General features: G+C 49.2%; 1 protein-coding gene and 2 gene segments (V, D, J or C); 2 read left to right on the plus strand and 1 right to left on the minus strand.

The window, feature by feature from the left end:
• Tedc1 (tubulin epsilon and delta complex 1) overlaps positions 1 to 27,657 on the minus strand; it is a 520,546-nt gene that overhangs the window by 304,228 nt on the left and 188,661 nt on the right. The gene's annotated exons all lie outside the window — the stretch shown is intronic.
• LOC142835326 (Ig alpha chain C region-like) overlaps positions 1 to 27,657 on the plus strand; it is a 178,569-nt gene that overhangs the window by 55,625 nt on the left and 95,287 nt on the right.
• Positions 4,366 to 17,169, plus strand: LOC142835212 (Ig gamma-2C chain C region-like). The segment is given in 6 exon segments: positions 4,366 to 4,404; positions 9,566 to 9,650; positions 15,542 to 15,826; positions 16,176 to 16,208; positions 16,310 to 16,633; positions 16,744 to 17,169. Coding segments are annotated over 6 exon segments (1,089 nt in total).

Genomic DNA, 27,657 nt, shown 5'->3' on the forward strand with positions numbered 1-27,657 from the left:
GATGGAGATAGAGACAGAGACCCACACTGGAGCAATGGACTGAGATCCCAAGGTCCAAATGAGGAACAGAAGGAGGGAGAACATGAGCAAGGAAGTCAGGACCGTGAGGGGGGAACCCACCCACTGAGACAGTGGAGCTGATCTATTGGGAGCTCACCAAGGCCAGCTGGACTGGGACTGAAAATGCATGGCATAAAACTGGACTCTCTGAACATGGCGGACAATGAGGGCTGCTGAAAAGCCAAGGACAATGGCACTGGGTTTTGATCCTACTGCATGTACTGACTTTGTAGAAGCCTAGCCTGTTTGGATGCTCACCTCCCTTTTTTTCTTTTTAAAACAAAAACTTTGCTTTGTTTAGCTTTTATCTTATTACCAATAATGACTTGTAATTATGCCCCCAAACAATAACAAATAACCATAATCCATTGAATGACCAAAACAACCCACCCTACCTCTTGGGAATGTGGATGTTGTATTCTTAAATTTACTTCCTGCTGTCTGGGGCCATGTTACCTTTAGGGGATCCTAAAAAGAAAATTTGGGTTAATTACAAAGTCCTGGGAGAGGTAGCTAGATCAGTTTTTGTCCAGTCTATGCATAATGGGAAAGTGCAGGGCTTGTCTCAAATCCTGACTTCTGTAGTCTGTGAGGCTGGATCATCTCAACACGCCACCTTGAAATTATTCTCAGCAGTCTGTCATCCAAAGCCGATCCTTAGGTGGTGTTTGCAGCTTAGTGGTGTTATCATCTTCCTGGAGGGGTCATCACTGTGGGGCTGTCCAGATGTAATGTGTGAAAGAAGAATAAATGTAGAAAAATGAAACTTGGTAAAGAGATAAATAAATGCCTCTTGTTCTAAATTCTCAGGGCTATACTTAGGTCCCAAATACCTGAGTACAGTCCCACCAGTCTGGAAAAAAGACTTTTAATAGACTAGAACTGTGTCTGGTGTTCCTCTCTGGTGGGCTACCTTGTAACAAGGCGAAGATCTGCTGTTAGCCTACCTGATTCCTGCTTCCCTAGCTGAAGAGCTCATGTTTAAGATGTTTCCATTATATTAGTATTCCATACAACCCCTCAGATGGTCCTTAGTTTTAGCCCATATTCATTTTTAACAGCTGAATAATATTCCATTGTATAAATGTACCACACTTCCTTGATCTACTCATCTGATGACAAACATCTAGACTCTTTCCAGTGTGTGACTATCATGAATAGAGCAACAATTAACATGATTGAGCAAGTGTCTCTGTAGTTGATGTGGGAGTTTTTATAGACATGACACAGAGGGTGGAGACACAGTAGGACCAGTGTGGGGAATAGCATGGATTCAGTTTGGCAATGGTGAATGAGTAGGGTGAGGAACATTCTGGGGAAGCTTGGGGGTACAGTAAGAAAAATATGGGGACAGAGTGTGAAAAAGACAAACAACTGTGGGCAGCACCGAAACAAGATGGAGACAGCATGGACAAGCAGGTTCACACTGTGGTGGTGGCATGATAGACCAGGGGCAGCAAATACACTGGGGCAAGGTGAGGATGGCGTGATACAAAGAGGGTCACAGTTCAGGGAAGCTACCAAGGCGGTAGAGGGAACACAAGAAACGTAAGAGGACACTACGGGGGCAATAGGGTAACATAAGACATCACAGGGACAGTGGGGGAGCTGTGCCGACCTTGAAGAGTGTGACCGTGGCACTGTAGCACACGCTGATCAGGAAGAGGGTGATGAAGATGATGATGGTCGTCCAGAGCCCGTCCAGCTCCCCGTCCAGGGCCTCAGCACAGCTGTCGTCCAGTTCCAGCTCTGGACAGAGAAGGGCAGTCAGTGTTTATTCCAACAAGGGAAAACTGGAGACAATTTCCTGTGTGGAAGGTGGGGCATCAGAGAGGCACAAGAGAAAGGACAAGCTAAGCTTGGCTGGTGGACCTGTCCTAGGGTCAGCTCTGCTTTCTGCCCTCTATGGGCTAGCAGCTCTTTGCCTAACTGCTCTTGCTTAGTCCTTGGGTTCAATAGAAACGCTGAACTGATGATGTGACCTAGATTGTCCAGGAGTCCTCCCCGTATATCTTATCCCTCAGTTCTGGGTCTGTTTGGCCTAGGTGAGGGCCTAAAGCCAAGCAGAAAGTGGATCTACAGCCTACCTGACCCTCTGCCTACCCCTTGGCAACCAAGTTCAGAGGGCCACAGTGATGACAGAGCTTGGGCCTGGTGATGCCTTGACTTCAGTGAAGGTCCATGTAAGGAAGAAGGCCTGTCATCTGTGTAAGGTAGAAGGACAGGCCTTCAGGGACATATTGGTACTCAGATACTGTGTGTATAGAGATGGGTGAAGGTACCTTCAGAAGCTGATAACTGTGTCTGACTATGATGGCCCAAATGTGGATATTGAGGTGGCAGTTGGGGATATGGTAACACCCTACAGGGGTGGCTGTTATGTGAGGTGCCTCTGTGAAGACCTAGGCAGGAACACCCGTGTACACCTCTGAGAACAGGTATTATACGGACTGAGTGATAGTAAGTACACTGGTTCTAATGGGTCAGGCTAAACACCTATGTGGATATCTGGTAGACCCTCTTCTAGGGCAGCCAGAACACTGGCCTCAGTTCCTCTGGAGCACAAGAATGAGTGTCTGGTAGATAGGCAGTGTCCACACACATAGACAGCCCTAGCCCATATACCAGAGAGATGAGGCAGAGTGGGCTGTGCTGAATGGATTGGGCTTAATGGTTTGTTATATGGCTAGGCTAGATGCACCCTGCAGTCACAGGGGCGCTGTTGGGCAGAGAAAAAGGACAAGGACAGACAGAAAGAGTCAGAATTTATACATTCCTTGTGTTCGTTTCCTTAGGAGATTACTGGGGGGGGGGGGGGGCTTGTTCAGCCTTAGCACTTCAGCTGGCTATAGGCAGAGCAGGGGAGAAAGCCCCTTTGTACCAAACCTCTCCCTCTATTGAGGGATGACCTCAGACCAGGCCAGATAGACACAAATGTTCTGAGTCTGATGATATGGACTTGGACACTAACTAGACCCCCCCAGCCATTGGCCTAGGCACATAGGTGTAATATTACCACAGAAGAACCAAGACACTTTCACTGGGTCCCAGGGCAGTGCTGGGTGATTTATTCATGTGGAGGAAAGAAATACACAGGAATTAGTAGCCCTAGGTGTAACATGGAGGGCCTGCTTGTTGGGGTTTCTGTCCCACCCAATACCCCACAGCCAGCAAGCCCCAAAGAAAATCACACAAAGATCTCTGTAAATTATTAAACTGATTGGCCCATTAGCTCAGGCTTCTTGTTAACTCTTGTAGTTTATATTAACCCATTGTTCTTATCTACGTTAGCCACATGGCTTGGTACCTTTCTCAGCCAGGTAGATTACATCTTGCTTCTTCCATGGTCTGGGCAGGACTGGGAGGAATGGGCTTCTTCCTTCCCAGAATTCTCCTGTTCTCATTGCCCTGGCTCTACTTCCTATCTGGTTGACCCGCCTATACTTCCTGCCTGGCCAATCAGCATTTATTTAAAACATGATTGACAGAATACAGACAATTCTCCTGCACCACCTAGGAATTGGAGGATTTACTGAGTGCTGCACTCATTAATCCACTGTCTGGGAGAGGGTCTTCTACATGTGGTGGTTGTGCATGATCTCGTGTACTACAGAGCAAGTAAAAACATTTCCCTCCTGCCTCCTGCTCTTGTCCACAGTAAGGTTTCTGTAGAGGAAGAAGGACCCAACAGAGTCCATGAGCAGTGGGATGTTCCTGTAGTTCTGCTCTGGTTTCCATGGCTACGTAACTGCGTATCAATGTCTCTGAGATTAAAGTCCACGATCATGAAGGTGAAAATGAGTTTGATCTTGGTCATCTGTTCCTTGGGTGGAGGCATGGTGTATTCCTGAAGCATCTGAGCCTTTCCTGTGAGGAGAGAAGTCAGAACAGAAGTCACTGCCAAAGTAAAAAGCTTTGCCAAGCTCAGTACCCTGTCCATGGCAGCCCCCATATAGTCCACCTCCCCTAGATCCCACCTTTAAGTTTCAGTGAGAACTGGAAAGGGTCCACTGTTGATCTTGAACTTGAATTCCTTACCTCTCAGCCAGTCTTGGCACAGGATAAGGAGGGTGCTGACCACATGGAAGGTGTTGTCATATTGCTCTTCCCAGACCTGCATCTGAGCCATGTGCACATCATAAACCAGCAGAATTGGCTACCACCGTACATGCAATCTTAAGGGTCAGGGAGATCAAGAATGTGTCCTTGGACTTTGGGGGAATGATGAAGATAAATGCCCTCCCCTTAGTTCAAGAGTTGGTGAGGAGAGATGGATATGGGTCAGGACTTAGGCCACCCCCAAGCATGGGGGTACTCTTCTTCATCCTGAATCTGGGCAGCAAGGTTAAGTGATTCATCTGGACACATGGGATACTTGAAGAGCCTGGCTTCAGAAACTCAGATATGGTCTAAGGAAGAGTGGGCATTAATGAGGTCTGTAAGAAAGAAGACAGCAAGAGGAACTTACCCCGGTTTGAATTCAAGTCAACCTGAACACACTAAATAATTTGATCATTTATAAGGTGACTATTAATTGGCATGTCTTACTTATCTTTAACAGTTTACAATTATAAGTTTTTATAAGATTAAGAGTTTAAAATTTTATCTCTGTTAAATTTGTGCCTTAAAAATAATGATTTCTGAATTGAAGCTTCTTTTAGTGTCAAAATAAAACTTTTAACTCATAAACACAGATTAAAGAGACTGGGAAAATTCCTGATCCTTTTATAGTAAACCATTACAGAATATAACAATTTTTATATGACTTAGTTTATTAAAATAGCTTAAGTTTAACAAAGTTAGCAAAGACAAAGAGGCTAGACATATGTCCTTAAGCTTGAGTAGACCTTATGTAAGGAGAAACATTCTCTGAGCCAGTCACTCTCAACCTTCCTAATGCTGTGACCCTTCAACACAGTTCCCCACGTTGTGGTAACCTTTCAACCATAACGTCATTCTCGTTGCTGTTTCACAACTGCAATTTTGCCACTGATATGAACTGCAATACAAGCATCCAACATGCAGGTGGTCCTAGGCTACCCCTCAACTTCCAAACAGTCATGAGCCATAGGTTGAGATGCTGCTCCAAGCCCTTTGCCATATTGCTTAGGCCATTGTCTTGCTACATCATAAGATAGAAACATCCCAGTTTCTAGTGTTTAGTGTTTGATTCTCATACTGTGGCCTGAATTTCTAAACTTTTATTTTTAAATTCATATATTAATAATGTAAAAACATTTTATAAACCTAAAAAGTCCCATAGCCTTATGAATTTAAATAACTTCAAGTTGTTCCTTTAAAATATCCAGTTTTTGCATGTCAGCATGTGACAAAGATCCATTCCTATTGCCATTCACTAAGCTCAAGTCCTAATGGATCAAAGACCTCAATATAAATCCAACCACACGGAACTTCATAGATGTGAAGGTGGGAAGTAGCCTTCAATGCATGGGCACAGGAGACCACTTCCTAAATATAACGCCAGTAGCACAGATACTGAGAGTAACAATAAATAAATGGAACCTCCTGAAACTGACAAGCTTCTAAAAGGCAAAGGATACAGTCAATAAGACAGAACAGCAGCTAACTAAATAGGAAAAAGATCTTCACCAAACTTACATCAGACAGAGAAATTATCTCCAAAATACGTAAAGAGCTCAAGAAACTAGACATAAAAAAAAGAAAGAAACTAGACATCAAAATACCAAATAATCCTATTAAAATGGGGTACAGCTCTAAACAGAGAATTCTTAACAAAAGAATTTCAAATGGCCAAAAGACTCTTAAGGAATTGTTCAACTTAGCCTTCAGGGAAATGCATATCAAAACAACTCTGAGATACCATCTTACACCTGTCAGAATGACTAAGATCAGAAACACCAATGATAGCTTATGTTGGAGAGGATGTGAAGTAAGTGGAACACTTATCCATTGCTGGTGGGAATGCAAATTTGTACAGTCACTTTGGAAATCAGTGTGGCAGAAAATTTTCTCAGAAAATTGGGAATCAATATACCTCAAGATACAGCAATACCACCCTTGGGTATATACTCAAAGGACACACATTCATACCAAAAGGACATTTGCTCAGCTATGCTCACAGTAGCATTATTCGTAATAACCAGAACCTGAAAACAACCTAGATGTCCCTCAACCAAAGAATGGATGAAGAAAATGTGGCACATTTACACAATGGAGTGCTACTCAGTGGTTAAATACAATGACCGTGTGCCTGATCTAATGGGAGCTCACCAAATCCAGCTGGACCGGAACTGAACAAGCATGTGATCAAACCGGACTCTTTGAATGTGGCTGCCAATGGAGGCGGGCTGAGAAACCATCAATAATGGCACTGGGACCTGTTTCTACTGCACGTACTTGGACTTCCCACAGGGCAGGGTACCCTGCCCTCTCTTAAGGAGGGAGGGGAAGAGAGGAGGGGGAGTGGGGGAGTGGAAGGGGAATGGGAGGAGGGGAGGAAGTGTAAATTTTCGAATGGAAAAATAATAAAAAAGAAAAAGAAATTTGCATGCAAATGAATGGAATCAGAAAAAAAACATCCTGAGTGAGGTAACCCAGACTCAGAAAGACAAACATGGTGTGTACTCACTCGTAAGTGGATATTAGATATAAAGCAAAGGATAACCAGCCTACAGTCCACAACCCCAGAGAAACTATGAAACAAGAAGGAGTCTAAGAAAGACAAACATGGATCCCTTGGGAAGGGGAAATAGACAATATCTCCTGAGTAAAGAATTGGGGCAGGGCAAGGATGGAAGAAGGGGAAAGGGGAGAAGGGGAGGGGGGAGCAGAACATGGGGGATGGGGATGGCCTAGTTGGGAGGACAGAGAGGGAGAGCAAGGAAAGAGATATCATGATAGAGGGATCCATTATGGGGTTAGCAAGAAACTTGGCACTAGGAAAATTCCCAGAAATCTACAAGGATGACCCCAGCTAAGACCCTAAGCAATAGTGAGAGGGTGCCCGAACTGGTCTTCCCCTGAAATCAGATTGATGACTACCTTAACTGTCATCATAGAACCTTCATCCAGGAAATGATGGAAGCAGATGCAGAGACCCACAGCTAAGCTCTGGGTCAAGCTTCCAATGTCCAGTCAAAGAGAAGGAAGAGCGATAATAAGAGCAAAGGGCTCAAGACCATGATGCAGAAACCCACAGAAACAGCTGACCCAAGCTAGTGGGAGCTCACTGACTCTGGACTAACAGCTGGAGAGCCTGCATAGGACTGAACTAGGCCCTCCGAATGTGGGGGACAATTGTGTGGCTTGGGCAGTTTGTGGGACCACTGGCAGTGGGGCCAGTATTTATGGTACATGAACTGGCTGGAGCCCATTCCCTTGGGCTCCTTGCTCAGCCTAGATACGGGGGTGGGGGGTGTCCTGATTCTGCCCCAATGCGTGTGGCAGACTTTGTTGACTCCCCATGGGAGACCTCACTCTTTCTGAGAATGGATGGGTTGCGTGGATGGTGCAGGGAGCGGGAGGAAAGGAGGGAGAGGGAACTGGGATTGGTATGTAAAATAAAAAAAAGATTGCTTTTTAAACATAAAATAAAATATAATATGCAAGTTCTCAGCTACTGCTTCAGCTTCCTGCCTCCTTACATGCTGCCATGTTCTCTGCCATGATGGTCATGAACTCTAACCCTCTGAAACTGTCAACCCGAAATAAATGTTTTATGTTACGTTTGTCATCGTGTCTTATCACAGCAATGGAAAAGTAACTAAGACAGTATCCGGCCTGATTGGTGGCACCTGTTCTCAGAACCCACAGGTTCTTCACAAACTCATATCTATCTGGAGTTGGCTCTAAGCTAAGGAGAGTAAACAAATCCCACTCCTAGACTCTTGACTCTGATTCCACAGAGGAATCACAATGCCCAGGGGACCTCAGCCTGTCTGCTACTTTAATTCTTAAAATTGACCTTAGCCCTCATTGAATCTTCCTCCTTGATTCCTGAGGAATCAAGCACAGCTGTCATGCACCTTCCCAGCATGGGCAGCCCTGGCCTGGCCTGCCCTGACTTGACCTCTGCAGGGTATTTTTCCAAAGGGGAACCTAATGAGCTCAGCTCTTTAGTAGAAGTTCCGCTACTGCCTCTTCTCTTACCCCTGACCCCACACTGATCCCTGCTTTCTCCTACTTGGTGCCAGTGTCTCTACACCCAGGGAAGTCTCTCTTTCTAGGAATCCTGGGCCCTCAAATTAGAGCGTACCACTACTTCAGCCCCAGGACCGTGTGGGCCCACTTCCTCTCCCTAACCTGTACCTTGCCTTCTGACACATGCCTCTTGGGTCCTACCTAAGTAAGCATCCCTTCCTCTTCTCCTTGGAGTTCACTGCCCCATGCACCCCACACTGCTGTAGCGAGTTTATTCCTCCTGATTCATGTCTCAATGATGCCTCTGCTCTCTGATCAACAGTTCATATCATTCCTTTGCAAAAGCCATTCCTAGGGACTTTACCTGCCCAGGTCCCCTTGAAGTTTATCCAAAGGTCCCTCTTGGCAACCAGCACAGGGTTTTTTGTAGCCATGCCATCCTGCATGTGAGCACGGGTCTCTAACTCCTTCTATGCATCATCTGATTTACATTGTGTGCTCTACCCACCTGTCATTAGCCCCTTCTCTTCCCTAACACAGATTGGTTTGGGTTCCCCTAAGAAAGCACTGTCTGGGGAGAAGGACAGGAAGACATTGCCACCATGTTTGGGCTTCAATCTGAATAAGAAACCTCCCTCTCCAGGAAAGTAATGAGGGAAATGATGAAGGCAGCGTTAATAATATCAGCCAGCCCAGGAACCCAAGGAGTCTGTGAACACAGAGCAGCAGGTAATGGCCAGGCTTCCTGCTTTCTCCCCTGGGTCTCAAGGGTACTACTTCATCCACCCCCACCCATCCTCGTGAAGCAACCTCAGCCAGATCTGTACTCCCCTCACCCCCTGACAAGAAACCCCTAAAGAAAGGGGAACTTCAGGTAGTGCCTTGTGCCACCCAGTTTCAATCCTGTTCTTAGTCTGTACAGAGATGGCTGTGAGGTGGCATTTTTACCTTTGTGACAATTGGGTTCAACTCCAAGGAGGACAGAACCCAGAGTTAAGCTTCTGGGAGCCATGGGACAAAACAAGAAAAGAGGGAATCACCTTCCTATTTCCCTCACATAAGTGACATCAACAGGAAAAGGACGGTGCAAATGGAGAGGACCATGAGACTTGGGCCAGCAGAGGATGTCTCCAGAACTGAACAACCAATAAGCCATGGAGGAGTGGGAAGAGGTTGAGATGCCAGACACTATGGAAGAGATTCATGGGCTGCACAGGTAAGACGACAACCTGAAGAGTGTTTACCAGACAGGGTCCAGTGATCCCATGGGCTGGAGCACAGGCCCCCGGACCTGAAACACACACACACACACACGGGACAACAACCAGAGTTGGATACATCAGCAGACCTATGAGATGAACTTAGTCTGTCCAGAAGCTGGTAGTACCAAATCAAATCAGCTGAGTCAACAGAGCATGGGAGCCAGAGAAACAAGTTCTCTGCAGCAGAAACCTACAAGGCTGACAATGGTGAGTTGATAGGGGAAAGAAGGCATGGGGGAATCCAAAACTCATCCAAGAGGGATTCTAAGCCTACCAGGGAATCCAGAAAAGACAGTGGACTCTCCAGGGTTAGGGAATCAAGCTCAGCATTGAAGAGATAAGACAAGGAGTGGGGCCAAACCAGAACTGAAAGAAGCCAAGACTGGCAGGAAGAAGTCTAAGGAACTCCAAGAACCAGGCAGGAAGCTACAGGTAGGTTGTGGAGAGTGGGCATTTGAGAAGCCCAAGGCAGACCCAAGAGAACAGGGGAACTGGGGCGTTTAAGATTTCAAGGTGCCAGGCTGGACAGCTGCAGGAGGGCTAGAGCAGGTGGAAGCCTAGGGGGGTTGCTGAACAGTTGCATGGGAGCTGGGGTAGCTGAGAATATGGCAAGAAAGGCTGAACAGGGGAACTGGGCCAAAAAAAGAATATAGGAATCTGACTAAAAAGCTGCAGCAGGTCTGGGGAAAGTGGGCATGTGGGAGACCAAACTGAGGAACTAAAGGGGAACTGGGATAGATGAGAGTGTGGATTACCAGTGTGAGACCTGCAGGAAAGTTAGGCAGGTGGGAGTGTGGGGGTCCAACCTGAGAAACTAGAGGGAAGCTGAAGCAGGATGCAGCATGGAGAACCAGACTGAACATCTCTGGATCGCAAGGAGGTAGGGATTCTAGAGTCACAGAGGCCTTGAAAGCTCAGGAAGCAAGACAACACCTGTAGCAGAAGTGATGTAAAGTGTAGGCTGAGCAGCTCTGGGGATCTAGGGAAGGTGGGAGTGTGGGGACCAGCTGAGCACTTCTAGGGATGCTAGGGAAGGTGGGGGTGTGGGGTTCAAATGTGAGCAGTTCTGAAAAAGCTAGGGAAGGTGAGAGTGTAGGGGCCAGCTGAGAGGTTCTTGGGGAGCTATGGAAGGTGGGGACAAGCTGAGCAGTTCTTGGGGATCTAGGGAAGATGGGGACCCGCTGAGCAGTTCTGGGGTGCTGGGGAAGGTAGGAACCAGCTGAGCATCTCTGGGTGCTAGGAAAGGTGGAGACCAGCTGAGCAGTTCTGGGGGTGCTAGGGAAGGTGGGGACCAGAATGAGCATCTCTGGGGGTGCTGGGAAGGTGGGGACCAGCTGAGCAGTTCTGGGAGTGCTAGGGAAGGTAGGGACCAGCTGAGCAGCTCTGGGGGTGCTAGGGAAGGTGGGGACCAGATGAGCAATTCTGGAGGTGCTAGGGATGGTAGGGACCAGCTGAGCAGTTCTGGGGGTACTAGGGAAGGCGGGGACCAGCTGAGCAGTTTTGGCAGTGCTAGGGAAGGTGGGGACCAGCTGAGCAGTTCTGGGGGTGCTAGGAAAGGTGGGGACCAGCTGAGCAGCTCTGGGGGTGCTAGGGAAGGTGGGGACCAGAATGAGCATCTCTGGGGTGCTAGGGAAGATGGGGAACAGAATGAGCATCTCTGGGGGTGCTGGGAAGGTGGGGACCAGATGAGCAGTTCTGGGGATGCTAGAAAAGGTGGGGACCAGATGAGCAGTTCTGAGGATGCTAGGGAAGGTGGGGACCAACTGAGCAGCTCTGGGAGTGCTAGGGAAGGTGGAGACCAACTGAGCAGTTCTGGGGGTGCTGGGAAGGTGGGGACCAGCTGAGCAGTTCTGGGGGTGCTAGAGAAGATGGGGACCAGCTGAGCAGCTCTGGGAGTGCTAGGGAAAGTCGGGACCAGCTGAACAGTTCTGGGGGTGCTAGGGAAGGTGGGGACCAGATGAGCAATTCTGGGGGTGCTAGGGATGGTAGGGACCAGCTGAGCAGTTCTGGGGGTGCTAGGGAAGGTGGGAACCAGCTGAGCAGTTTTGGCAGTGCTAGGGAAGGTGGGGACCAGCTGAGCAGTTCTGGGGGTGCTAGGGAAGGTGGGGACCAGCTGAGCAGTTCTGGCAGTGCTAGGGAAGGTGGGGACCAGCTGAGCAGCTCTGGGGGTGCTAGGGAAGGTAGTGACCATCTGAGCAGCTCTGGGGGTGCTAAGGAAAGTGGGGACCAGCTGAACAGTTCTGGGGATGCTAGGGAAGGTGGGGACCAGAATGAGCATCTCTGGGGTGCTAGGGAAGATGGGGAACAGAATGAGCATCTCTGGGGGTGCTGGGAAGGTGGGGACCAGATGAGCAGTTCTGGAGATGCTAGAGAAGGTGGGGACCAGATGAGCAGTTCTGAGGATGCTAGGGAAGGTGGGGACCAGCTGAACAGCTCTGGGAGTGCTAGGGAAGGTGGAGACCAGCTGAGCAGTTCTGGGGGTGCTGGGAAGGTGGGGACCAGCTGAGCAGCTCTGGGAGTGCTAGGGAAAGTCGGGACCAGCTGAACTGTTCTGGGGGTGCTAGGGAAGGTGGGGACCAGATGAGCAATTCTGGGGGTGCTAGGGATGGTAGGGACCAGCTGAGCAGTTCTGGGGGTGCTAGGGAAGGTGGGAACCAGCTGAGCAGTTTTGGCAGTGCTAGGGAAGGTGGGGACCAGCTAAGCAGTTCTGGGGGTGCTAGGGAAGGTGGGGACCATCTGAGCAGTTCTGGGAGTGCTAGGGAAGGTGGGGACCAGCTGAGCAGTTCTGGCAGTGCTAGGGAAGGTGGGGACCAGCTGAGCAGCTCTGGGGGTGCTAGGGAAGGTAGTGACCATCTGAGCAGCTCTGGGGGTGCTAGGGAAGGTGAGAACCAGCTGAAGAGTTCTTGGCGAGCTAGGGAAGGTGGGGACCTGCTGAGCATCTCTGGCGGTGCTAGGGAAGGCAGGGACCAGCCGAGCAGTTCTGGGGGAGCTAGGGAAGGTGGGGACCAGATGAGCAGCTCTGGGGATGCTAGGGAAGGTGGGGACCAGCTGAGCAGTTCTGGCAGTGCTAGGGAAGGTGGGGACCAGCTGAGCAGCTCTGGGGGTGCTAGGGAAGGTAGTGACCATCTGAGCAGCTCTGGGGTGCTAGGGAAGGTGGGAACCAGCTGAAGAGTTCTTGGCGAGCTAGGGAAGGTGGGGACCAGCTGAGCAGCTCTGAGGGTGCTAGGGAAGGCAGGGACCAGCCGAGCAGTTCTGGGGGTGCTAGGGAAGGTGGGAACCAGCTGAGCAGTTCTGAGGGTACTAGGGAAGGTGGGGACCAGCTGAGCAACTCTGTAGGTGCTAGGGAAGTTGGGGACCAGCTGAGCAGCTCTGGGTGTACTAGGGATTGTAGGGACCAGCTGAGCCGTTCTGGGGGTGCTAGGGAAGGTGGGGACCAGCTGAGCATCTCTGGCCGTGCTAGGGAAGGCAGGGACCAGCCGAGCAGTTCTGGGGGTGCTAGGGAAGGTGGGGACCAGCTGAGCAGCTCTGAGGGTGCTAGGGAATGTGGGACCAGCTGAGCAGTTCTGGCAGTGATAGGGAAGATGGGGACCAGCTGAGCAGTTCTGGGGGTGCTAGGGAAGGTGGGAGTTTAGGACCAGGCTGAGTAGCTACAAGGAGATGGGGACACTGGGCATTACAGGACAGAGGAGGCACATGGAAGTAGTTTTGGGGATCAAGTTACGGGGAGGTGGGGCAAGTGAGGGTACAGGGGTCTGGCTGAACAGCTACAATGGAGCTAGAGCTGGTGGGTGTGTGGGATGTCAGGTTGAACAGCCACGGGTGATCTGAGGCAGCTGGGAAAGTGGGGAACCAGGATGAGCTCTTCCAGGGATCCAGAGTAGGCGAGAATTCTGGAGAGTCAAGGAATCCTCAGGAGCTCATGAAATCAAAGTAAGCACCTACGAGAGAGCTGTGGTAGGTGACGATGGAAGGCATGGGCTAGGATACTGCAGGGGGCTGATGTGGATGGCAATGTGAAGGAGCAGTCGGAGAAGCCCCAGAGGAGCTGGGCTGTGAGATGGAGAGGGTCGCAGGTTATAGGATACCATACTGAGCAGTTACCAGTGAGCTGAGACCAAGTGAGGGACTGGAGACGAGGCTGAGCAATTACTACAGGACAGCTGGGAGCGGTAGGAGTTAGGGCGTCGGGCTGAGTACCTAAAAGTGACTGAAGACGGTGGGACTGAGGTTCTGGGGCAGATGAAGTGTGAGAAAGTGAACTCACTAGCTGTATGGAAAGCAGGGCAAGTGGTTGTGTGGGGACCCAGCCTGAGTGGCCACAGTGTACTGAGGCAGGTGGTAGTGCTGGGGCACCAGATCAACCAAGGAAATCAGTAGGTCTAGCAGGGGCAACCAGGAATTCTCCGGGCAGGGTGAAAGAGGCCTGGACGGACCTTTGTTAGAAGTGAGACTATTCAGGCAGCAGTGATAGCTGAGGGGTTGGGGATGAGGTGAGATGCGGAAATTTAAAACAGCTGAGAGGGGACCTGGTCATCTTACCTTTCCTGCTACATCAGCTCCCCTGTTGCTGGTCTGCACCTCATTTTGAGACATGCCCTCTGGCAAGAAGATAGTGAGAGCTGGGTTCAGATAGGGGGCCATGTGCAAGAACTAGAGAGAAGAGGAAAGGGGAGGAAAAGGAGAGAGGGAAAGTGCTCAGGGCTTGCCTGAACTCACAGACGGGGTCAGCGTGGCTGCAGAGAGAACCAGTAGTGAGGGGCAAGAAAAACCTTGACTGAGTAGGGACCTGAGCAGGGAAAGTGACCAAGGCTAACACTCTCAAAAGAGCCTTATAGGCTGCACTTCTGGAACACAGGTCAAGAAGGTCAAGCATGCCCCAGTGGTTAGGTATCCAGAGAATTGGATGCAGAGCAGTGGGGTGCATTTCAGGGTCTGAGCAGTGGGTGCCAGCAGCTATGATGCAAACAAGGATGCCAGGAGTCCAGTTAGCCCTGGAGCTGAGAGAAGGAGACTAGGGCTGGAGGAACACAAGCCTGACACCCAGTTCCCTCGTGAATGGTGCACATCCTACACTAAAGGGCCCAAGGCTTCTAGAAGAAAAGGGACTTCGCTGGGATATGGGAGACACTGGCACCATGTAAGGGAAGCCAGGGATGAGTGTGGCATTAGGAGTAAGAGAAGAGGCAGTAGGGGAACTAGAGCTGAGCTCTTTAGGCCCCCTCCAGGAGGACTACCCTGCAGAGGACAAGCGTGGATGCCTCCAGGGAAGTTAGTCAGGCCAGGGCTGCCCATGCAGGGAAGGCGCATGACAGCTGTGCTGGGTATGGACCTCGGGAATCAAGGAGGGAGATTCAAGGAGGGCTGAATTCAAGTTGGAGCCCAGAGCACAAGTTTAGGAATCAAAGTAGCAGGCAGATTGAGGAAGAGTCCCCTGGGCATTGTGTCAGCATGGAATCAGAGTAAGAATCTAGGAGTGGGATTTGTTCACCCTCCTTAACTCAAAAACAACACCAGAAGGCACAGCCTACATGGCTAGGACTAGGAATCTGGTTCTGTGAAGAGCTCATGGGACCTGACACCACAACAAATACATACATACATACACACATACACACACACACACACACACACACACACACACACACACACACACACACTTACATACATACAATACAGAGAAGGAACAAGGGAACAAGACAACAGATGCCAACATGGCAGGGCAGGCAGAACTGGGAAGGGAATGCGGGCTCCACTGAGGGAAGACTTGAACAATGTGTCCAGCTTCAAGACACAAGTACAAGAGACTATAGAGCTGGACATAGAAAACACAAGGGAGCGCTCGTCCACCAGCCTTCTGAAAATATCCTGGGGATAGAGCTGGGCTCAGTTCTACTGGTCAGGCTGATCTGGTGATCCTGGGGTAAGCAGGGTCTAAGTTGAGACAGCTGGAACAATCAAGGTGGCCATATGATGCCCATATATCCCAGGTGCTAGATCCTACGTGCTCTTTGCAGAAGCCTGGGGTTCTTGTAGGATCAAGGACAGAGTGCTTGGATCCAGCCATGTCTGACAAGCTCACACATCCTCCTCTCTTGCAGTCTCAACAACAGCCCCATCTGTCTATCCACTGGCTCCTGCATGTCCAACTGGCTCCACAGTGACCCTGGGATGCCTGGTCAAGGGCTATTTCCCTGAGCCGGCGACCGTAACCTGGAACCCTGGAACCCTGGCCAGCAGCGTGCGCACCTTCCCATCGGTCCTGCATTCTGGGTTCTACTCCCACAGCAGCTCAGTGACTGTGTCCTCCAGCATGTGGCCCAGCCAGACTGTCACCTGCAACGTCGCCCACCCAGCCAGCCGCACCAATCTGAGCAAGAAAATTGGTGAGAGGGGGACCGAGGGAGATAAAGGTTAACTGAGAGGTCAGACTGGGGTCAACCTCGTCTACAACAATCAAGCTGGACAGACGGTGGCAGGGAGGCAACACCAAGCAGGGGAACAGGGTTCCTTTGTGTCTACCTCCTGGAGGCCTCTGTTCATGTTCCTCACACTCAGAGAGTGATCTTCTGAGAAGGCTACCGATATTTCACATCAAGGACGCAGGTCTCAAACTACCGATCCGTATCATATCCAGGAACAGCTTGGCCTCTGCCCACACTAGGGCCGTCCTTCCCCTCCCCAGATTGGTGTCTCTCACTCTGACTCTATTAATGCCTGGTCTTTTCTCTGCAGATCCCATAACCCCACCACGCCCCCCGTGCCCACGTAAGTCATTTAAGTCTCCTTCTTTAGTCTCATGAAAAGACTGTCACAAATAGTCACACATTGGAGGCCCAGTTTTTGATCCATCCTGTTTCTCCTCATAGCTAACATCGGCGGACCCTCTGTCTTCATCTTCCCTCCAAAGCCCAAAGAGACACTCCTGATCACCCTGATCCCCAAGGTCACATGTGTAGTGGTGGATGTGAGCGAGGAAGAACCAGATGTCCAGTTCAAGTGGTTTGTGAACAATGTTGAAGTGTACACTGCTCAGACACAGCCTCCTGAGGTGCTGAGCAACGCTACCCTCCGTGTGGTCAGTGTCCTCCCCATCCAGCACAATGACTGGCTGAGTGGCAAGGAGTTCAAATGCAAGGTCAACAACAAAGGCCTCCCAGGCCCCACTGAGAGAACCATCACAAAATCCAAAGGTGGGACCTGTAGACAAAGTGGACGGGAGCTGTGATGGGTGTAAGAATGAACGCTTGTGTGGACAGCCCTCCACTTTGTCCTTAATTTGTTGTGCCTTCTCACTCCGCAGGGCAACCCAGGGTACCTCAAGTGTACGCCATACCTCCACCTCGAGAACAAATGTCCAAGAAGAAGGTTAGTCTGACCTGCATGGTCACAGACTTCTTCCCTGAAGCCATCAGCGTGGAGTGGGAAAGGAACGGGCAGCTGGAAGAGAACTTCAGGAACACCCCACCCATTCTGGACTCAGATGGGTCCTACTTCCTCTACAGCAAGCTCACTGTGGACACAAGCATCTGGTCGCAAGGAGAAACTTTTACCTGTTCTGTGGTACACGAGGCTCTGCATAACCATCACACCCAGAAGAACCTCTCCCGCTCCCCCGGTAAATGAGCTCAAACACCCAGCCAGACACCGGGTCCTACAAGACACTGTTACCAGCCCTACCCCCTAATCCTGTAAATAAAGCACCCAGAGATACCCTGGGACCCTCTGAGATTATCCTGGTTCTTTACACAGCAAATAGATCATGACATGCCTCAGCCACAGGCTGTGGGGTCTGACCAGGGTCCGAGGCCTAAGTTAGCATCAACGAAAGAAAGGAGATCTTACACTGCCAGACCCAGAGCATGCCAGTGTGCCTGTCCTTGCCAGAGATCATCCCTCACTGGGTAGGAAGGTTGGCCCAAGGGACTGTCTCCATACCCTCCCTCCATCCTCTGCTCTGTGATGGGACTGGAGACACCCCTAGAAAACATCCAAAGAAAGGAATACAAGAAGTGCACCTCACCTCAACACAAGCCCCACCCTCATCTGTCTGCCCTTCTCTCTATCATGACCCCCTACTGTGACTGAGGAGGCCTCTGTAAGCACTGCAGGAGCAAGCAGGAACACTGACAGAAAGGAAGACTCCTGCTGTCCATACATGGAGCCAGACAAACTCTGACAGACCTCAGAGATAGGGATGACCACTCCTGACTACATCCCATATGACATTCGCTTACACCTGCGTTCCAAGAGGAACATCTGAGACCAGGGTCACTGAGACCTGTGTCCCTGGATGTCATCAAGGAAGTGACTATTTAAATACCCACATATAGGCTGAGACCACAGCCATTAAAACCAGCCCCCTGAACATCATACAACCCACATGGCTTCTCCACCTCCAATCATACACACACACACACACACACACACACACACACAAGCAATATCTCACATTTGTATGTGTGATATTTGGGCCAGTGCTGATGAAATACCTCCCATGAGCACCTGAATCCTTTGCCCTAGCACACAGAAAAGTACCCCCAGACACAGTCTGACCCTCTATCCTCAAGCCCCTATTTTCATCCCACACAGTTAACACTCTCCTTGGTTCACTTCCCAAATGTGGAGCTTCTAGAAAGCTCAGGCATCACCAAACACAGGCCCTGCCCTCAATCTGGCCCTCTAGTCTTGGTTACCATGGGACAAACAGGTAGAGACAGGCTACAAAGTCTCTACCTACAGAGGTCATAAGCCCTGATTCAGCCCAGCCAGCCCAGTACTAAGTGGTGGGGTAGACAAAAAGGGTCCTTCATAGTCCAGGCCACCATCAGACCTGTTGTTTCTGGCTGGGCCCAGGTTTTAAGATGGAACACTCGGAGGAACTTGGGCTGCTGGCCCAGAGGGAGGGTCTGTTGGCCCAGTCCCAATGGCTCTTTCTCCTCTACCTCCATGCAAACTCAGCTGCCACATAGGGAATCACTCCCTTGTTGGGACAAACACTGATTGCCTCTTTCTGTGCAGAGCTGGTTCTGGATGAAAGTTGTCCTGAGGCCCAGGATGGGGAGCTGGACGGGCTCTGGACGACCATCAGCATCTTCATCACCCTCTTCCTGCTCAGCGTGTGCTACAGTGCCACGGTCACACTCTTCAAGGTCGGCACAGCTCCCCCAGCACCTCCACAATAGCTACACTATGCACAAACTATCCCCATGATGAGTCGTGCTGCCCCTGCCTATCCCATACTGTCTCAAGGTTTCTCCCACACTGTCAAATGTCATCTTCCACAGTCATATTCTGTCCTCATACCACCTCTCACTGTCCCTCTCTTGTTCTATGTTATACCCGCATTGTCCATGTTGTCCCTAATTTGTCTTGATGCTTCTCTGTGTTATCACCTACCCTATCTGTCATCTCCAATACTATCTGCACACTGTTTCTATGTCGTTCCCTACTCTACTAAACCTGGTCCTCGCCAGATCCCTGTGTTATCCCTACAATTCCCCTTACTATAGCGATACACCATCTCAAAACTATACGCAGACTGTACCCTAAAATCTCACCATTTTATTCTCACTCCAGCTGTATGTCACCCCAAGATTGGAAGCTGGCCCTGTCTCACTGTTCAGGATGGAGGGGACTAAAGTCACACAGTTCATCTCATTTTTGCATCCCACAGGTGAAGTGGATCGTCTCCTCGGTGGTGGAAGTGAAGCAGACAGTTGGCCGTGACTATCGGAACATGATTGGACAGGGCGCCTAGATAACCTCTCAGAGGTACTCAGAGCTCGCTAGGCCCTCTAGGACCAAGTCCATTCAGCTGAACAGGCCAAATTGCCTTCTCATCTCAGCATCCTTTGATCTTATGGCTCTGACTCTTCTACCAACCTCCCTTTCACATTTGGAGGACCACAAGAAGAGAAGACTCTTCCCCAGACTATAGCCAACAGCACCCAAGTGACACCACCACAGCCATTGCCAGACTAACGGATTGGGCCATAAGTTCCTTTTACAGGGTGTCTGGCCCTTGACTGGGCACTCTCCCAGGAGGGCTGTGTTACCTGCATCCATTAGATGCAAACGAGCTTTAGAACCAACCGTGTCTACACAGTCCTCTCAAAAACAGTGTTTCCTGAGAGAAGGGGATGTTTCCATATGCCACTGAAGCTGAGAAGCCAGGGACACCACTGCCCAAAGGGAAATCTGGGAAGGGCTGTTGAAGGTCTGATGGCTTTCTCACCATCAGTGTCCTGCCAGGTTTTTCCTGACACTTAAGTGAACTCTTGCTTTTTGGAATGGAGGGGCAGAACCCCCCCTAAGATGGGGCTCCTTATGAAGACCTCTTCCTGCCACCTATGCAGCATGCTAAATTCTCAGATGCAAAATCCAATCAGAGACACTGCTGACGCCACAGCCTGAAGAAGAGGACACTGTTACCTCACTGCGTGACCCAGCTATATTCCAGAGCCACTCAGAGGGGGACCTGAGCCTCACAGCCTCTGTTGAGCCCTAGCAGGAACCAGTACAGAGGCCACTGAGCACGGGCTGATTAACCCAGAAGGACCTCCAGAAAAAGGGCCTGATAGTCAGATCTGAGTCAGGCCATCGGGTGGTCTAGGAGCAACAGGGGGAAAAGGGAAAGGATGCTAGAAAAACCAGGCCAGACTGTGTCCTTCCTGCAGCCTGCCATCCAGACCAGGCCACTCACTGCAGAAAATACCAGTTAGAGTAGACTTCTAGGGCGAGAAGCCACGCCTGGGGTACTGAAGCTGACTAGCCACTGTCACTGGAGAGACACCATGACTGTTTCCTCGTTTCATATAAAGGCCAATGCCAGTTCAAAGTCTCCAACAAAGACAAGGGAGAAAATGGGAAGGAAAAGGGAAGATGCCCAGCTCTTTGGGGATTCCCAAGAGATGTTCATGATGCGAAGCTTAGCTTTGCCAGCTTTTTTTCTTTAAATTTTTTAGAGCCCATTTATGTCTTTAAGGTCTCTTTCCATCTTTTTAATAACAATAAAACATCCTCCAACTTTGTATGACTCACTCTGTTCTTCCTGTGTGGACCAACCCCACTGTCCTTGTACCAAAAAACACACCCCAAAGCCTCACCCACCCAGCATTCTGTTCCCAGACTCAAGTCTCCTCCAATTATCTCACAATCAGGTAGGGATGCTGTGCAAGTGGGAATCATCCTGTATCTACAGGATGTGGTGCCAGGAGGGAGGGGCGGTCAGGAAGAAGAGAGCTAATATCTATATGTGGAGCAGATGCTGCAGCTTGGGGGTGGATTGTAGACTGATGACTTGCAGTGGAGAAGACAGTCTGGTGAAGGTGGCCCCACCCCCACTGGTAGAGAGTGACAGCCTTCCTAAGGGAGAGCAAGTGAGGGGGAAAGAAAGGCAGGGGTCTGTAGTGTCTGTCAGAGCAGGCTGCTTTGACAGCATTCCCAAGGTGGAGTTTTTGCAGCTGGAACATCCTAAGACACAGGTTTGACTGTTAGAAACCACTTGGGTCTATATAGGCCCTGGTAGGGGATTGTGAGAAAGACTCAGGGCTGGACTAGTCAGAATAGGAGCCCCACCAGTGCAGCTACAGTGGCTGTATACACCAGGCTGACCAATGCAGTTGCAGCTTCTGCTATTGTGATAGATGTGTCCTATGCGGGTCTGAGAAGTACCAGATTCCTGTCGGTGGCATTTCTGCTATGGGAGCCACACATTGGCAGGTGGCAAAGTGTGGCATTTGACTCGTAGCCAGTACCTACTGTACAGTGAGCTTCAGGGAATCTGGGATGGGCCCAGACATGCTAAGCAGCTGGACTAAAGCAGTATGCTTGGGACACAGAGCCATAGTTACTGAGCAGTGGGACCTGGAGTCCAAGGGAAAGGCTCTGTCCTAGACCTTCAAAAGATAACTGGGTCCTCCATCTATCTCAGGGCCAGAATATGACCACACCTACCTCCCTCTAAAGCAAACAAGACAGAAGATTAAGATCTTTGAGTTCAGAGAACATTTAGGCTTCAGAGACACTGGCAGGCACGCACCTCTCCTGAGGCCCTATGGTAAAAGCAGGCCTCTCCCTTCTGACTTTTGAGGACCTTTGGACAATCCTAGCAGAGTGAAAAAATAAGTATAGTCAGGCCAGTAACCGGTCCCCGACAGCTGAGAAAGCTGACCTGAAAGAGACATGTTCATTTCTCCAGGGCACCTGGGCTAGGTTCCTGTGTTGTTTTACATCACCCAGCTTCAATACCAGCTTCTGTATTAGTTTCCATAGGCTGCCAGGACAGATCATGGCTTGAATAGCAGAGATCCATTCTCTGCCTGCCCTGGAAAACAGGCATTTGGAATATGGCATCAGAGGTTAGAATTCTCCATGCTGCGGGGAGAATCAGCTCTGCGCACTGCAGTGATGGCACTCAGTCATCCCTTCCTTGTCGTGTAGAAGCAACGCACTAGCCACTGACTAAATTTTACAGCCTCCTCCCCATGTGTGCATCTGCGTACCAACTGCCCCTTTTAAGGTATCTACCCTGATCCAGTGACAAACTCAGTATCCAAATGTAGTCATGTACTAGTGTCCTCAGCTTGGGACTTCTACACTTATTGCTATGACAGAATACATGACAAAAAACAAGAAGCTTTGGCTCACAGTTTGCAAGAAGTCAATCCATCATGGTGAGGAAGACACAGAGATGGGAAGCTCTGTGGAGGCTGGAGCATGCAGCTGTTTCTTGTTGCTTGGTGCAACCAGGAATCTGAGAACCTAGGTTAGAACCAGGGCTAAGCAAAAACACATTATCCCTAACCACATGGCCCCATAGCTGCCAGGCTTCGGACAAACTGGCAAGAAATATCTATTGTAGCAAGTAGATATGACCCTTCAGCCAATCAAAAGCAAGTTCCTTTAGCACTCATACCTGCTCCTCTTGACACGCCTGGATTCTGGCTCCCAACATTCTTTCTCATGGCAGGGTATTATCCTGGCTCTTAACATACAAGTGAAATTCAGAAACTGCCCAGGGACGGAGGTAGCCCCAAGTAACCTACTTCCTCCGTTAGGCCCTCCATCACCACCTCCCAATGATGTCATCATATTCTGAATCCATCCACAACAAGCTGACCCCCTGGTTAGTTCAGAGCTCTCAAGGTCTAGCCATCTCTGGCAAGCCCTGCATAGACAGGAGAAATGCCATCACTTAATCCAGTCAAGGTGACAGCCAAATGAACCATCTCATCAGAGAAGGAAGAATCTCGTTACAAGTTCACAATATCAGCTCCTGCCTCGGTTTCCATCCTGCTGGCTTGTCCCAGGTATATCAAACTTATCAACCACATATTCGGCCCAACTGTGTGGCCAGTCCCTTAAGTCTTCAGCTCCTCCCCCATTCCATCTGTAACCGGGTCTCTGTCTGTCTATAAAATCATCCTTCTGGAGTTGGAGCTTTATTCTGTGTGTCACCCATCTGTCTGTCGTCTGTCCTCCCCCTGTTGTCTGCGTGCCCATCACCCCATTTCATCGTCCTCTATCTCTGCCGTCTATGTTCATATCTATCCTCTATCATCCATCATCCGCCACTTGTTCTGCTTCTCTGAAGAACTTGGGTACTCATCTCTGGGATTCTGAAAAAGTCTAAACTTGATGTGGTTTCAGTCATAGTGTCTGGACACATTTGTTTCAAGTGAAATGCTGGCTTTTTTGTTTGTTTTGGAGGTAGACTCTTGTGTATTCCAGGCTGCCATCTGACTTGTGTAGTCAAAAAAGACTGAACTTCTGATTCACCTGCCTTCACCTCTGCAGTACTGGGATGACAGGCTTACATTCTCCACACCTGGTTTACGTGATGACAGGGATGAAAGCCAGGGCTCTCTACAGCTAGGCATGCACTGCACCAACCAAGCTACATCCCCAGCCCAGGACCAACATTTTGCTAACATCTGTCTGAGTCAGCATTAGCAGGGCAAATGTGATAACAAGGGGTGCCAAGACTCTCTCCAACACAGGCTGTTCCCACCCATATGTTCTGGGATCCAGAACAAAGAATCAAGTCGTTTCTAGAATGTGCAAACAAAACAGTCATGTAGACCAACACCATGCCTGCTCTCGTGTACATACTAGCTGAGGCTGGGGTCCTTCTCCTATAGGCAGCATAGCTAAACCCTGAGTGAACAGTGCAGAAACTTCACTAGTGTGAGCATGCACTTGGGGAGCTATAGCCTGCTTTCCCAGGTCCAGCATGTTCTCTATGCCCTATGGCCTGACTCTGCCTTTGTCAATGGCTGCCTTGGGCTACTTGACTATAAGGTCTCTCCCATTCCTGATGTGGTTACTTTTTCACCCACTTGGTCACTTTCTCTCATGAATGATCTGCGGCATATTTTTCTAAAGATAGAAAAGTGTGCATAGGCCACACAGAGAGGCCACACACTCGGAGCTTGAGTTCAATGAGTACACATACTGTCTGCATGATTACCCTATGTCACACCACATCTTGACTGCCCACCTGGCCCCGAATGCACATGTGTATTAGGTCATAAGACTGGTTAGGAGTCAGGGACACAGTATGACTTTACCATAAGTGCACAGAAGTAGAATAGGCCCATAGGAACATTGACCAGGGGACATTTCTGCTCTCAGAGCTCAGGTTCCTTTGGGAGATGAACATCCATGGTCATTGAGTGGAAGAGGCTAACACAGTGGTGAGCTATGTGGGGTAGAGAGGGGGAAGTCATAGAGGAGAAGGAGGGTGTTATGCTAGAGGTGATGGAATAAACACAGGAAGGTGGTACAATGAGGAACCTGTGTGTAAAAAGATTGAGGCACAGGCACTGTACTGGGCCAGGATGATCAGTACTGAGCCTGAGAGGAAGGATGCTAGAAAGACAGCAGACACATGTTCCTGTAAGGTCGTGTGTGACTGACTGTGTCATGTATGGCCCTTCTGCTATGGCCACTGCATGATGCCACACTAATGTCTCTATGTATGTCCTGAGACGATCTTCATGCGGCTGGCACATGCATTTGTCACATGACCATTTCAAGCCTACCAATGATGGTCCTGGTGCTGCAGTTAATGTTTGTGACATGTGATAGTTGCCAGGCTGTAGAAGCATGCAGATGTGTCATATGCCAGTTCCTGTTTAGATAGGTATGGGTGTCGCCTTTGTGCCTAGCTAACACAAGTATTCTTTCCCCTTTTAGCATTATTGGTTGGGAGCTGTGATCATAGGAAGGCAGTGGAAAGAGGCCTGTGGCCTGATGTGGAGGAGGAGGCTCAGGATTCTAGGCTATCACAGAGCCCGGTCTCCTAATGGCCTTGGGGCTGTAGCCCCTGAGCAAGCAGTTCTGAAGAGATAGCAAAGTATAGGGGTTGGAAAGGGACCAGTGCTGAGCTAAGAGTGTGTCAGCATGGAAGAAGGCAAGTTGTGTTAAGCAGACCACAGTGACTCAGTTCAGCCTAGAGGTAACACTAAGACAGTTTTGGATAGGCTGACCTGGGTCTTGCTATGAGGCTGTGCCTCCCAAAGCTGGAACCATTACTCTGTGCTCTTCAGACAGCCTTGACCTGGGGCTCCCATCCTCTAGCTGCGCCTATGCTAACAGCTCTGAGCGTGGCTGAACTGTGCTGTATCATTAGAGGCCGGTCTCAGTGTGTCCTCACCCTACAGAGACAAGTCCTTCTTATGGGCCTACAAAATAGAGCTTGTAGCCTTTAATCCTGGCACTCAGGAGGTGGAGACAGGAGGCTCTCTATGAGTTCAAGATCATCCTGGTCTACAGAATGAGTTCCAGAACATCCAGGGCTGCATAGAGAGACCCTATCTCAATAAACAAAAAAAAGAATACAGCTTGCTGCTTTGTGAACTAGCCTGAGTCATATGACATAGGCCTTGGCAGTGGGGCTTTGTGGAGTCCACAGCCACTGTTCCTCCAGATAAATGTGACTAGATACTTTCCCCTCCCCAAGTCCTTCCAGATCTTCTCCCCTTCCTACCCACCCAACTTAAAGTTATTTCTCAAAAACAGACAGAAACCCAATACAACAAAACCCACAAAACCAAAAGGGGGAAAAAACAACAGCAGCAAACTGTAACCAAATAAAAGCGCACACACACACACACACACACACACACACACACACTAAAAAAAGGAAAGAAAATAAACCTTTGGAGTTTTGGGGAAGGAGTAGATTTGATGTTGTTCAACTGCCGGTGAACATGAGGCCTGTCCTGGAGTGGTTGATACATGCAGGGCCGCTATATTGGGGAAAACTGATTGTTGCTCTTCTCTAGGTATGTGACAGTTCAGTTGTTGACCTTTACCCTGGTGGCTAGGTTTTCATTCATTCATTCATCTTTTTTACTATCAGTACTGTTTATTAGTATGATCATAAATGATTTCTGGTGTGATGGAGGAAGGTCATTGGTTAAATAAAAAGAAACTGCTTGGCCCTCATTGGTTAGAAGATAGGTGGGAAGAGTAAACAGAACAGAACGCTGGGAGGAAGAGGAAGTGAGCTCAGACTCCACAGCTCTCCTCTCGGGAGCAGACGCCTCAGAGAGACGCCATGCCCCAGCTCCGACACAGGATGGACTTAGGCTAGAATCTTCCCGGTAAGACCGGTGCTCACAGATTATTAGAGATGGGTTGATCGGGATATCAGAATTAGCCAGTAAGGGCTAGAGCTAAAGGGCCAAGCAGTGATTAAAAGAATACAGTTTCCGTGTAATTATCTCTGGTAAAGCTAGCCGTGGGGGCGGCCGGGTGCCGGGGATGCAGCCCCACCGCTCCTTATTTCAACAAATGGCGCCCGACGTGGTAGCAACAATTTCTCGGGTCTACTCTGCTTGCCAGAGGCAAGCAAGCGCCTCATCTAAGAGAGGCTTCCTGACTCAGCTTTAGCTGCAAAGCCTGCAGCTCATTAAGAGATCCTGCCACGAAACACTTAAACGGTGTTGACGAAAAGCTGAACACATGCTTTTTGGTTTTCAGCCAAAGCAGGAAAAAAAAGCTGCGCCATTTAAAAATGCCAGCTTTCTGGGCCATCCTGCCAGGGCAAACTCTGTTTGAGGCAGGAGGGCCGGCTACCAAGAGAGGACTTGAGTGTTCTTTGTTGTAGCTCGCTTGCTGGCAGGGACCTTGAAACGCCATAGAGTTGTGGCAGTAAACATGGCTACAGCCAGTACCTCAGCCATGAGGATGGAAAGCTAAGGAATGGGCTGGATCCAGCCGTCAAAGCCACACCTTTAGTCCTACTGAGATTGCTTGGTAAATTAAAGACTCATGTGGTCAGAAAAAGAGAGATATACAGTAAAGAGAGATTCAAAGACAAAGAAAATTTCTGAATGGTTTAAAGTGTGTTAAAAATATATGCAGACTAAAAGTTAAAATTCTTAAAGTAAAAAAAAGGAAGAGAGTTGTTGTGTGTGGTAGTACACACCTTTAATCGCAACACTTGGAGGGCAGAGGGAAATTGACCTCTGTGACTTCAAGGTGTGGTAGTACACACCTTTAATCCCAGTGCCTAAAAGGCAGAGACAAACAGATCTCTGTGAGTTCAAGGTGTAGTAGCAAACACCTTTAATCCCAATGCCTGGGAGGCAGAGACAGGCAAATCTCTGAGAGTTCAAAGACAGCCTGGTCTACAGAGTTATTCCAGTCCAAAGATATACGCTCAGAAAGCAAAAAGTTAACCTAGGAATGTGACAGCTTAGATTCTTAAGCGCCTAGTGATTTAAAGGCGCAAATCAAAAGTGCTCCTGGATAGTAAAAAATTGCAGATTCACAATAGGACAGATTCAGACCACTAAATGAGTCACACTGTTGGATGAATGTACATAGGCTTGGGAGAGAGAAGAAAAAGAATATAGAAAATAAAGTTAATGTTTAAAAAAAAAGGTAAAGTCTTTAAAGAGACAGAATAAAGTAAAGTGATAGAGTAAAAATAAGCCACGTAAAAATGGAAAATTCACAGAGAGTCTGGATTATGTACATTGTGTTTTCTTTAAAATTTTTGACTGTGAAGGAGCTAAGTACAGAGAGACATTTCATTATATGGGCTGCCAAGTGGAACCAGAACAGATATCATGAGGGTATGATTTCAGAATTTGGATCTAAGGATATGATACTTTGGAAAAGAGATTCTTCTTTTGTTTTCACAGAGGATCAGACCTTGTGGATTGCATTTATCCCGATATGGTATGATAGACCACGACCT

Source organism: Microtus pennsylvanicus, chromosome 14, assembly GCF_037038515.1.
Source record: "Microtus pennsylvanicus isolate mMicPen1 chromosome 14, mMicPen1.hap1, whole genome shotgun sequence".
Classification (NCBI taxonomy): Eukaryota; Metazoa; Chordata; class Mammalia; order Rodentia; family Cricetidae; genus Microtus; species Microtus pennsylvanicus.